The sequence below is a fragment of the Nelumbo lutea genome, chromosome 6 (genome assembly GCF_056320005.1).
Source record: "Nelumbo lutea isolate HS-2025 chromosome 6, American lotus-T2T, whole genome shotgun sequence".
Classification (NCBI taxonomy): domain Eukaryota; kingdom Viridiplantae; phylum Streptophyta; class Magnoliopsida; order Proteales; family Nelumbonaceae; genus Nelumbo; species Nelumbo lutea.
The window spans coordinates 67,545,656-67,557,790 of NC_142689.1; the positions used below are offsets into that span (position 1 = coordinate 67,545,656).

At 38.0% G+C, this 12,135-nt stretch overlaps 1 protein-coding gene across 1 annotated transcript; it reads left to right on the plus strand.

Annotated features, from left to right (window-relative positions):
- Positions 1-1,657: 1,657 nt before the first annotated feature.
- Positions 1,658-9,175, plus strand: LOC148849401 (uncharacterized). The gene is made up of 12 exons (XM_088951826.1): positions 1,658-2,211; positions 2,286-2,505; positions 2,618-2,818; positions 2,919-2,989; positions 3,139-3,301; positions 5,065-5,658; positions 6,064-6,444; positions 6,533-6,608; positions 6,685-6,748; positions 6,970-7,105; positions 8,355-8,468; positions 8,656-9,175. Exons 1-12 carry the CDS (start codon positions 1,880-1,882, stop codon positions 8,719-8,721), a joined length of 2,418 nt encoding a protein of 805 aa, XP_088807952.1. The 5' UTR covers positions 1,658-1,879; the 3' UTR covers positions 8,722-9,175.
- Positions 9,176-12,135: the final 2,960 nt, after the last annotated feature.

Here is a 12,135-nt window from a genome sequence, read left to right on the forward strand (position 1 = left end):
GAGAGAGGAGATGATGGACTTCTTGCTCTCACAAAGCCCGAGCAATTTTCTTAGCGTTTACCAACAAACAAACACAAGAAAGGGAGAATCATTTGGGAATATTCTCTTTCTCATCCCTTTCTTAGTAAACAAACAGAGCCTTAGGTGTGGTGGAGTCGATGAGAATTCCCCCATTGGCTAGCATTTGTCATGATTAATAATAAAAGTTAGGGTAAAATATAAAGACCTCCGCTGAAGTTTCTAACAATCATAATAGCCTCTCTTGAAGTTCCCCACAATCATGATAATCTCCCTTAAGATTTCACTTTAGCAAAAATTATCCCTACAACATTTACCTCTCTTCCATCGTTGTCTTAATAAAATGGATATTTTTGAAAAACTAATGCATTTCACTAATCTTTATTGTCAAATACAAATACAATAAGAAAGGGAAAATTGCCGATTAGTACCCTATACTTTGGGCCTAGTGGCACTTTGGTTCCCAAACTTTAAAATGCGATATTTCAGTATCCAAACTTTTAAAATATGACAATCCAGTACCTGCCTTTTAAGTAGTTGTTAACCAGTCGTTAGGTGGCATTTGAAAAAGGCACAAATGCCCTTCAAGTGTTATTTAATTTTCTTAATCAACCATCTAAATGTTGACAAAAAATTAACAATCCCAAATATTTGCCTTTTCCATTCAATAAAGTTGGGATTCATGTTTGAATGGGCATTCTGTCACATCAACTTTCTTGAATAAAAGAGGTAAGGATTTGAGATTGTTAATTTTTTGTCAATGTTTGAATGGTTGATAAAGAAAATTAGATGACACTTGAAGGGCATTTGTCTTTTTCAAATGTCACTTAACGACTGATTAACAACTAGTTAACAATAGGTACTGGATTGTCATGTTTTGAAAGTTCAGATACTGACTTTTCCTATTTTAAAGTTTGAGGACCAAAGTGCCACTAGGCACAAAGTATAGGATGTTGATGGGAATTTTCCCTTTAGTATCGGAATTAAGGCTCTGTTTGGTTTGTGGGGTGGGATGAGAATATTCCCTTTTTTTTCTCATTTGTTTCAAGGGAAACAGGGGGATGGGATGAAAAAAAAGTGGGATGCGAGATCCCAAAATTGTGGAATCGGGGTCGCACCAAAATTTGGCGACCCTGGTGGGAAAATTCGAGAAAACTCTAGTTTCTTCATCTTCATCCTTTGCCTCGCCGCTGCTAGTAACCACCGTCGTTGCTGCACCATCATCGCTGCTAGTAACTACCGTTGTTGTTGATAACCACCGTTGAAGATGTTTCCGCTATGGTAGAACCCAGGTCGACACAAACACAAATCGAAGGTTTTCTGCCATGGCAGAACTTAAATCTGGGTTCGCAAACACAGATCAAAGCTTCTGTCATGGAGTTCTCTGTCTGTCCCTCCATCTTCCTCTTCTCTCTTCTTCCTCACCTTCTTCTCTCTTCTTCCTTATAAGAATGTTTTCCTATTATTTTTCCATATATAAAACCAAACAATGGATAAATAATTTTGTATACTTTCTCATTCCATTCCATCCCATCCCATATCATCCCATCTTTTCCCAAGGATGAAAACTAAGGTAAGGTTTTCTGTCCGTTTTCCTTATGTCAACGGGATATATAGATGAGAATCTCTAATTCTAGATGACACCCATTTGTTACTCGGAGGTAGGGCTATCCCACGACCACGAGCAAGCGTGAAGTATGTATCAAAATGATATCCCAAGATACGAAGCTTTAACCACAACATTGATGGTCCTGATGACAACACACCCAACAAAAAATGGCGACACCATGACGACATCCTTCCCGCCTAAACCATAAGCTGATGGGCATGAGCGAGCAACGGTCATAGATACCGGTGAGCTATGTTCTCACATCTCCGCCACCCCCACGACATCCTCTTCCCTTTTCTTACCTTCAACTTCAACACCCGACGGCGGCTGCCACCAATCTTCCGTTGCTTTAAGTGCAGCTGTAGTAATGAAGAACCAAAATCTTATTCAACTCGTTTCCTTCCTCCCAAACCTTCTCATTCTCGTCTCCCACCTCTCCCATTCCTTCGCGCTCTCTCTTCCAATCCTAGCATGGGTTCTCAATCTACCGTCGCAGATTTTCCCTTACAGTACCCTTTCGCCCGAAGAGATGAATCGGTCGTCGATGACTATCATGGCGTTAAGATATCTGATCCGTATCGATGGTACTTGTGCTTCTTTTGCAATTCTTTCTCACCCATCTGCATAGTTTGTCCTGAATTTGATGTTTTCTGGTCAGGCTCGAAGACCCCGATGCCGACGAAGTCAAAGATTTCGTTGAGAAGCAGGTAAAATTGACGGATTCGGTGCTTGCTACATGTGATACGAGAGAGAAACTTCGCCAGGAGATTACGAGGCTTTTCGATCACCCTCGGTTCGATGTCCCGTTCAGGCGGGGGGATAAATACTTCTACTCTCATAACACCGGTCTTCAAGCCCAGAGCGTCCTCTATGTGCAGGTCTGTGGACTGTGGGTGGGCTCGAGTTAAAGTTGAAATGTTAAGAGAGGGAGAAAGTAGGTGAACTTTTAATGGGTCTGCGGATTCATGGCTTGACGTGTACCTATTTCAGGGTAGTTTAGATGCGAAGGCAGAGGTTTTGCTCGATCCCAATGCGCTTAGCGGGGATGGAACTGTTGCTCTGAACGCATATGCCATTAGCGAGGATGCTAAGTACTTAGCTTACGGGCTTAGTTCTAGTGGCAGTGATTGGGTGACAATCAAAGTAATGCGGGTCGATGATAAGACCGTCGAGCCTGATACTCTATCCTGGGTGAGTGAACAAGCATTTCCTCAGATACACATAATGGAATAGTTCAAACAGTGTTCTTCTTGGTAGATACGAGTTCATTTTATATATCTGCTTGTTACAGGTTAAATTTTCGTCTATCAGTTGGACTCATGATAATAAAGGGTTCTTCTATAGCCGCTTTCCGGCTCCTAAGTAAGGAATAAGGACTCTTTAACAGCTGCTATCCAACTTTTTTTGGTTATTTCTGCAACCGCTAAGTAGGATGGATCAATGCCTTCCCATTTGTGGTGTTCTGGGTCTGGCATATTAAATTCATGACGATGGTGGGTATTGAATTGTAGGGAAGGAGGAAAGTTAGATGCCGGTACCGAGACGGATGTTAATCTTTATCACGAGCTTTACTATCATTTCTTGGGTACGGATCAATCCGAAGACATTCTATGCTGGAAAGATTCCGACAATCCAAAATATCTGTTTTCAGTCCAAGTAATGGACGACGGGAAGGTAAATCGCATCTCTTGGTAACATTTACAAACAGCCTATTCCAATTCTCTGGTTTGCCTTGTCAATTTTGGTTTGATCACATTGGACTCATGCCAAACAAGACCAAGGATGGGAGGATACATCCATCCCAAATGTCATACCGGGACCGGGAGATTGTTTATGATGTTTATGTTTCCAGCTTCGTCTTTCTGATGTTTATGTTTCCAGCTTCATCTTTTGATTGTCATCCTATCTTCTATCTTGAAATGAAACTCAAATTTGGGGAATGAGTCTGACAGAACAATTGAAGAGGTATAAGTGATACATAGCCTACTTGTTGATAACCTGATGTAGAATGCTTTTAATGGTCTCTCAAATCCCTTGAGGAAAATGATATTTGATTTTCTAATATGGTGTTCTCTTTGTTTCCTTACCAGTACATGGGATTTTTTTCCCTGGAACTGCTATGAATATTTCTAATTGTATTTGGAACTAGGGTGCAGAGGTGGAGTTGGTTCTCTCATACTATACTCAACTCAGGAATCCCAACTATTTGGGGTAATCGGTTCCCTCATGTCTGCGAGTAATCCCTTTGATTTGAGCAGGATGAGAAAGTTTGGCTTATTATTTTTTTTTCTTGGGGGTGGTGATGGAATGTACCATCCGAATATTGTCAACATGAGTGGAATCTAGGAATAAGTTGAATTTATTTCCATTTCCTTGTGCTTGCTCCAAATACAGCCTTATATTTCTTTTCAATGTCATTGTATCCCTTTGTCCAAATTTGAAATATCATATGGGCTATTTTCTGCTAATGCTGGTTGAACTTCAAGGGGAAGGGGATACTTTTCAAGAGATAATGCTGACCAGCAAAGGAACCTTCAATGTGGCAAATGGGTTTGGGGCCGAAAATGGCTCCATTCCCCTGTTAATGGGGCAAATTTGAGTCCCAAAACCCTTACCGGATGGTGAGAATAAATCCTTCTTATTAGGCAGGCAGAGTTAATATGAAAAATTGATACTTTCAATGGTCAATATTATTTGTGGCATATACTAATAATCAAGCTCCTTTTTCATTTATATATGAAGGTGCGTAAGTAGCATTGTAAATTTCTAATATGCAAATTCATTGCCTCACCCTGATTTTTTTTTTTTAATTTATAATTGTCAGGAACTGAAATCAAAGATAATGTATATTTTTCTGAAGGATGGAGATGATATGATTGGAATCATCCCAATCAAAATAAGCTACTTTCATTAACAAATTTCATTCCTAAGAATAAGCTTCACCCCTTTTGTTGAGTTTGTTTATATAACAGATAATCCTTGGATATTTATAAGTTCAAGAAGGAAAATAATTTCAAATGCTATTCATTGGGTGGTCTTTATTTTGTTAGTCTGGATTTCTTTACCATTTAATGGTTCATTGCACATATGATTATAAATTATAGCAGTAAATGTTTAACCATTTTTTGCAGTAACCAAAATGACTATAGGTTGGGATTTCTGCACAAATTGTTCCCTGCTATTGTATTTGCTAATATTGTGTGTGTGTGTGTGTGTGTGTGTCTGTGTGTGTGTGTGTGTGTGTGTGTGTGTGTGTGTGTGCGTTCACTCTTCAATTGTTAATGAGCTTTTTATTTTACCAGGCCTTTTTTTATTATACATGTGTGCGTGTGTGTTCCTGTGCCTGTGTCTTTATGTGTTCACTCTTCAATTGATGTTTGCAACAATTCTTTTAAAATTCTCTATGGATAGACTCGGTTCTTTCTCTTATTTTGCAGTATGTGCTACTGTATATAGAGGAGGGATGTGATCCAGTCAATAAGCTTTACTACTGTGACATATCTGCACTTCCTGATGGAGTTGAAGGTTTTAAAGGCAGAAATGAAAGGCTTCCCTTTATCAAGCTTGTTGACAATTTTGATGCCAGTTATCATGCTATTGCTAATGATGGAACCCTGTTTACCTTCCAAACTAATAAAGAAGCTCCAAAGTATAAGCTAGTTCGGGTGGATCTCAATGAACCATGTGTCTGGACTAATGTCCTCGAAGAATCTGAAAAGGATGTGCTAGTATCAGCCAATGCTTTCAACAGTAACCAGATTCTGGTACGCTACTTGAGTGATGTCAAGTACATTCTGCAGATAAGAGACCTGAAAACAGGTTCACTGCTACATCATTTGCCTATTGATATTGGCACGGTATATGGGAGTTCTGGAAGGCGCAAAGACAATGAGATCTTTATTGGGTTCACCAGCTTCCTTACACCTGGTATTATTTATCAGTGCAATTTAGAAACTGAGGTCCCAGAAATGAAGATATTCCGGGAAATTGTTGTTCCTGGATTTGATCGCATGGAATTCCAGGTTAATCAGGTAATAATACTGCTTTTTTATTACTGTGACCATGATGTGTATTTATCTACTACTCTTTTTTTGCCAAGAATTATAGAGCTTGGAGTTGTTTTGTAAAGTTATTTTCTAGTTTGAATTTGAATGATAGGATATTGTCTTTATTTTCAGTAGGATAAGGAAACTGGTACCATGTTAGTGGAGTAATAATAAAATCAAGTCATCATCTTAGTGAGCATGATTATTTTGCCAGAATTAAATTAGACTTGTAGTGTACTAGAGCAATGATAAGTACTGTAACCACCTGTCTTTGGTGTTTTTTTTTTCTGGTTGGGTGTTATATGTTGGTTACATACTGTGCAACTTCCTTGAGAGATGTGATGCTTGTTTTCTTTCCTTTTCTTCTACTAATTGGATCTTTACTTCCAGGTTTTTGTAGGTAGCAAGGATGGTACCAAGATACCAATGTTCATTGTGTCTAGGAAGAATATCATTTTGGACGGGTCACATCCTTGTTTATTATATGGTTATGGTGGATTTAATATTAGCATTACACCATCATTTAGTGTCAGCCGCACCATTCTTATGAGGCATTTAGGTGCTGTCTTCTGCATAGCCAACATTCGTGGTGGTGGAGAATATGGAGAAGCATGGCATAAAGCAGGATCACTTGCAAAAAAGCAGAATTGCTTTGATGACTTCATTTCTGCTGCAGAATTTCTTGTCTCTGCTGGTTATACCCAACCAAAGAAGCTATGCATTGAAGGTGGAAGCAATGGTGGACTTCTTGTTGCAGCTTGCATTAGTCAGGTAACTTTTTTTTTGTAGTGCTTCTTATTCATAAATTTGTTGGATAAATTATCTTTTAGTGAAAATCACAAAATCTTTTTGGTGGCAGCGGCCTGATCTTTTTGGTTGTGCTCTGGCTCATGTTGGTGTTATGGACATGTTGCGTTTCCACAAGTTCACAATAGGTTGGTCTACATTCCTTTGGTCCATTGGCTAGCATATCATATTGTGGCATATTGATTTACCTAATTTTTTTTCCAGGCCATGCATGGACTTCTGATTTTGGTTGCTCAGATAAGGAAGAAGAATTCCAGTGGTTAATTAAGTGAGTCATTCTTGTTGCATTTTTTTTTTGTTCAATGCTGAGTTTGCAGTTTCTGTATGTTTCAGAACTGTCTTATTGTTTAAGTTAATATCTAAATGTCACCAGAAGGGGTATATTGTATCCAAAGACCAAAGCTACTTCCCTGTCAAGTGAAATACATTCCTTTTCTTTTTGTTTCTTTTGAGACCTTTGGGACATGAGGTCATTTGTTTATTTCTCAGATACTCACCGCTTCATAATGTTAGAAGACCATGGGAACAACTTCATGATAAGACTTGCCAGTACCCATCTACAATGCTTTTGACAGCTGACCATGATGATCGTGTTGTACCACTACATTCATTGAAGTTATTGGCAGTAAGTTCTGAATTATCATTATCTGAAATGCCATATTTCTTTTATAATTCTTTTCATATTTGGCTAATAAGAGGTGTAAAATTAAGGATTTCTAGGCATTGCATGTTTTTACTTGCATATACTGGTGAAGCTCTCCACTAGAGCCTCATAACAAATGTTTTGAGAATTTAGCTTCTAAAATAGATTTACCCACTAATAGAAGGTGAAACAAAAGTAGAGTATTATGATCTGACTGGAGATGAAATTATCACAAATAAGGGATTTTAGTATGCCATTTACTTTAAGGACAAAGAAAATTTGATCTTGACAAATATATATATATATATATATAGTGTTGTGTGACAATAGAATCTGATGTACTATTTATTTGAGGGCAAGTTTTTTTTGGTAGAATATTTGAGGGAAATTGAAATACCGAATTTAGGAAGGAAATCAAGTAAACAGCTATCAAATTGGATGGGTGAAATAATTTCAATTAGGGGCACAACATGGGCTGGCCTGGGTTTGAGCATTTGTTAAAATTTGAAGGGGCTTGACCTAAGGGGTGTAAATTCTTCATGTTGGGTACCTAATTTGCACCACTATCAAAACGTTGTGCAACTTGTGGTTTAGAATGATGGAACTTGCTTTTAATGTTCAACTGACGAGCTAGTAGGTCCTTCCTATATTCATGTTTATTTCAATGCTTTAAAACACAGAGGTATGATGTGAGGCGTTCCACTACCTAGAGGCATGAGGTGTAGTTCATAACGCAAGAGGCGCAAGCCTCCCAAACACGTAAGCCTCCTTGAGAGGAGGGGGGTTAAGAGGATGAAGAGTAAGGGGGGATCTCATTTTTTTCTTTATTTTTAATAAAATTCTTTTATATTAAGAAGAAGAAAGATGCGTAACATTTTTAATAAAAATCTTTTCTTCCCTTCACTTCCCTTCCCTTTCTTTTCCTTTCCTTTCCTTTGCTTTTTTTTTTCTTTTTTTTTTTTTGTCTTTTTATATAAGATGTGCATGAGGCATACGCCTCTAGCACACCTCATGAAAAAAGCGCAAGAGGCGTAAGCCTCTTGTACCTGAGGTGTACGCCTTAGAGGTGTTAGCGCCTCTGGCATACGCCTCAGGGCGTTTTGGGAGCGTAGCGCCTCCAGGCGTACGCCTCCCATGCCGTTTAAAACACTGGTTTATTTATATGTATGAATGTATGTCTATGTTCTAACATTTCATTGTGTTTACACCGGCATTGTTCTTTCACCCTCAGACCATGCAATATATCCTCTGCAACAGCTTGGAGAAGAGCCCACAAACCAACCCGATCATTGGTCGGATTGATCGTAAGTCTGGGCATGGAGCTGGACGTCCTACTCAGAAATTGGTAATCATTTGCTCTGAATTTTTCTCTTGATAGTATTTGTTTTTGGATGAAATTAATATCCCATTCTTGGCATGATCTGATGGGTCTTTGTTCTTTGTCTTCAATATTTTCTCCTAATAATAATTGTTACATGAATTTAAATCTCATTCATTGCTTAATCTGCTGGGTATTGGTCCTTGTCTTGCAGATCGATGAAGCTGCTGACCGGTATAGTTTTATGGCTAAGATGTTGGGTGCATCTTGGATCAAGTAAGAGGTGTTGATAAAACGGGTTTTAAATCTTGGTATTTTAGATTATGGCTCACAACTCAACAATGTTGAAATACGATTAGGTTAAAGGAATACACTACATACTTGAATTCATATTGGTATAGTTGGGAGCCCACTGCTTGAGGTTTGTGTTAATGAAGTCTTGGGTTGGAAAGTAGATTTCACATTGTTCATCGATATCACTGTAAATACATGACCCTGGAGCCCAGGAGGGGGCATACCGGGATAAGGAGGTGGGTGGGTTAGATGTTGCATGAAAGTCTGCAACTTGAACTGCAATCCCATATTTGACTGTCTACTGTAATACATAGTGCCTTTGGTTTACAGTGGGGCAATCATAGAACATGTTTTCATGTCTGAAGTGTATACGTTAAATCCATATTTTACAGTGGGGCAATTCTACATGTCCCTAATGTGAGGTATCGTATTGTTGTTAAGCCATAGCCATTTGAATGATATAGCATATATACGTTTCTAATCCTATCATATTCATAGCGTTATTGTACTTGTGATGCCAAAGTAGAGAGATGACGTGAGAAGTGATAAAGGGGTTGTTTCATTCGTGAGAAATAAAAGAGTAGAATTGGTAGTGGGAAAATCTATGATGCCGAAAAAATATGGTATCGGAAGAGTTTTGATCGATCAAGACCCACCCATAAATTTTGAAAAATAATACATGATTGACTACCACATTTATGATCCCAGTTGATTGGTCAGAAGTTTTTCAGATATCATAAATAAGGATTAAAAGTACGGTGCCTTGTATGGGCATATCATATCGGTATCTATGCACCCAAATACATTTGAAAAGGATATTAGACTTTTTTAAGACATTCTCATTATTATAAAATAAAATAAAATAAAGAATATCGGTCTATGGATAGACATCAATACCCAATTGATGCGCATTGATATTCTAATCCTTTTGAGTGTAAGACGATGGTATTAGCTGAGGCGGTATGAAACTCTAGAAGTTGGGAGGAAAGTGGATGGAGGTCTGTGACTCTGTGAGGAGTAAGATAGAGGGGAATGCTGTACTCAGGTAAGAGAGGAGTTCACATCAGCACACCACAAGGGGTGCCCCACAACGTCCCACAGCACAAGGCTCCTCTACAAATGGAGAAAATCCCTGGTGAATAAATTGATGGGTGAATTCTGAAGGTTTCTTTTTATTTTTGTGTTTTTTGGGCTCCATGAGGCTATTACACAACGGGGACAGGGGTAGGCTCTATCCCCCAAACCTTGGAGTTCAGATCTGCGTCCCACCACGGGGTGTCCCACAGCGCATTCCCGCCTTGTTTTGGGAACATCTCCCGATGATAATACCATACCCGATGTCATCATCGGGAGATGTTCCCAATACAAGGCGGGGATGTGCTGTGGGACATTGTGGGGCACAAATGTGAACTCCAAACCTTGGTGCAGGCGAGTCCCCACTACATCTAGTAAGAGGCCTTACCAATTGGCCAGTACTCTATTTTTCGGGGACATTTCTATTCAATTAAAAGTTTATATTGCAAAAGGTAAATCCAGATTTGTTCTTCACACCAAGTTTCAGTTGTGCATTGAGCACCCACATTTGATATTGTCATTCATAAAAAAGATGTTTCCAATTCACAGCTGCAATGTACCCTGAGGTTGGTATGAGGGGCGCCTTGTTAGTAGTACATTCGATTTATCCAAAATGATATTGTATTAAACACGATTGCTCTTTTCTTCATGGAAAATAATCAAATGGGAGATGAATAGACACCTTGTCAGTTTTATCCACTCGTTGGTTGGGAATCTATATATTTAAGAGAAAATTCCCAATCAGTACCCTGTACTTTGGCTCGAGAGACAATTTGGTCCCTGAACTTTAAAATGCGACACTTCAGTACCCAAATTTTCAAAATGTGACAATCTAGTACCCAAACTTTCAAAATGTGACAATCTAGTATCCACCGTTAACAAGTCCATTAATCAACCATTAAGTGACATTTGAAAAGTAAAAAATGCCCTAAGAATGTCATCTAATTCTCTTTATCAACCATTCAAACATTGATAATAAAATAAACAGTCCTAAATTCTAAATTCTTCTAAACCATCACCAACAATTTTGAAAAGAATAGGCTAGGATTTGGGACTGTTCAGTTTTTTGTCAACTTTTGGATGGTTGATAAAGAGAATTATATGGCATTTGAGCCAAAGTACAAGGTATTAGATTGTAGCATTTTAAAGTTTGGGAACCAAATTGTCACTTAATGACAAATTAACAAACTGCTTAACAATCGGTACTGGATTGTCACATTTTGAAAGTTCGGGTCCTGGATTGTCGCATTTTAAAGTTTGGGGTCCAAATTCTCACTTAACAGCTAATTAATGGACTGCTTAACGGTAGGTACTGGATTGTCACATTCTGAAAGTTCGGATACTAAATTGTGCATTTTAAACTTCGGAGACCAAATTATCACTTAACGACCAATTAACGGACTGATTAACGATAGGTACTGGATTGTCACATTTTGAAAGTTCAAGTACTGGATTGTTGTATTTTAAAATTCGGGGACCAAATTGTCACTCGAGCCAAAATACAGAATACTGATCAGAAATTTTCCCTATATTTAACAGTGTATTGCTGGATAATTGTGTTCTTCTTTTTTTTTTTATATACAAATCAATGATCAATACAATGAACTCATATTTGATCCTCACAGCCTTTGTGCATTAGTAACATCTTTGTATTTGCATTTGTATGTATTTATTGATGGGGATATATTTCCGATGTACAGCTGCAATGCAAGGAGCTGTGAGTACCGTCTTGTAAAAATTAAATCCAAAAAATATGATACGAGTCGTTTGGTTTATAAATAATGACATCATTTATAGAAAAAAAAATTGTAAAATAAATTTGAATAGAATCAATTAATATATTAATAGTAAGATGTAATTTGATGAACTGTTGACATAAAGACAAAATGTCGTGGAGAATCACAAGGATGGGCAAGACAGTTAAGTAATCTATGAATTTGATGCTGTTTTTTTTTTTTTAATAAGAAGATAAGAGATGACTTGAAAATTCCGACCATATATCTGACTACAAAGGGTGCACACGCTAGAGTTGATACAATTTTGTATGCAGGTCCCGTAGTGAGATGTTATGAATTTATAATTGGCAACTTGGCATTTGCATTTGCAATCTTCTCAGATGGAACACCAATTGGTTTCGAGATATTAGAAGCATCCAAACATAAAAAGCCTATGACTGGTGGGAGTGACATTCTTTTTTTCTAAATAGGCTTTTGAATAATTACTTAAATAAGTTCTTATTTGAACATTGACACTCATATCTAAACACAGGCAAAAGTTTGAGACAATGGAGGTTTTGGAGTTAGGGGCGGAGCTAGGATTTTATGTT

What these genes read in the sequence shown, in the direction of transcription:
- LOC148849401 (XM_088951826.1), top strand. Translation starts at nt 1,880, where the DNA reads ATGTTCTCACATCTCCGCCACCCCCACGACATCCTCTTCCCTTTTCTT. An exon ending in TGGAATTCCAGGTTAATCAG is followed by an intron (nt 5,659 to 6,063) that starts GTAATAATACTG and finishes CTTTACTTCCAG; the next exon opens with GTTTTTGTAGGTAGCAAGGA. An exon ending in ATTCATTGAAGTTATTGGCA is followed by an intron (nt 7,106 to 8,354) that starts GTAAGTTCTGAA and finishes TTTCACCCTCAG; the next exon opens with ACCATGCAATATATCCTCTG.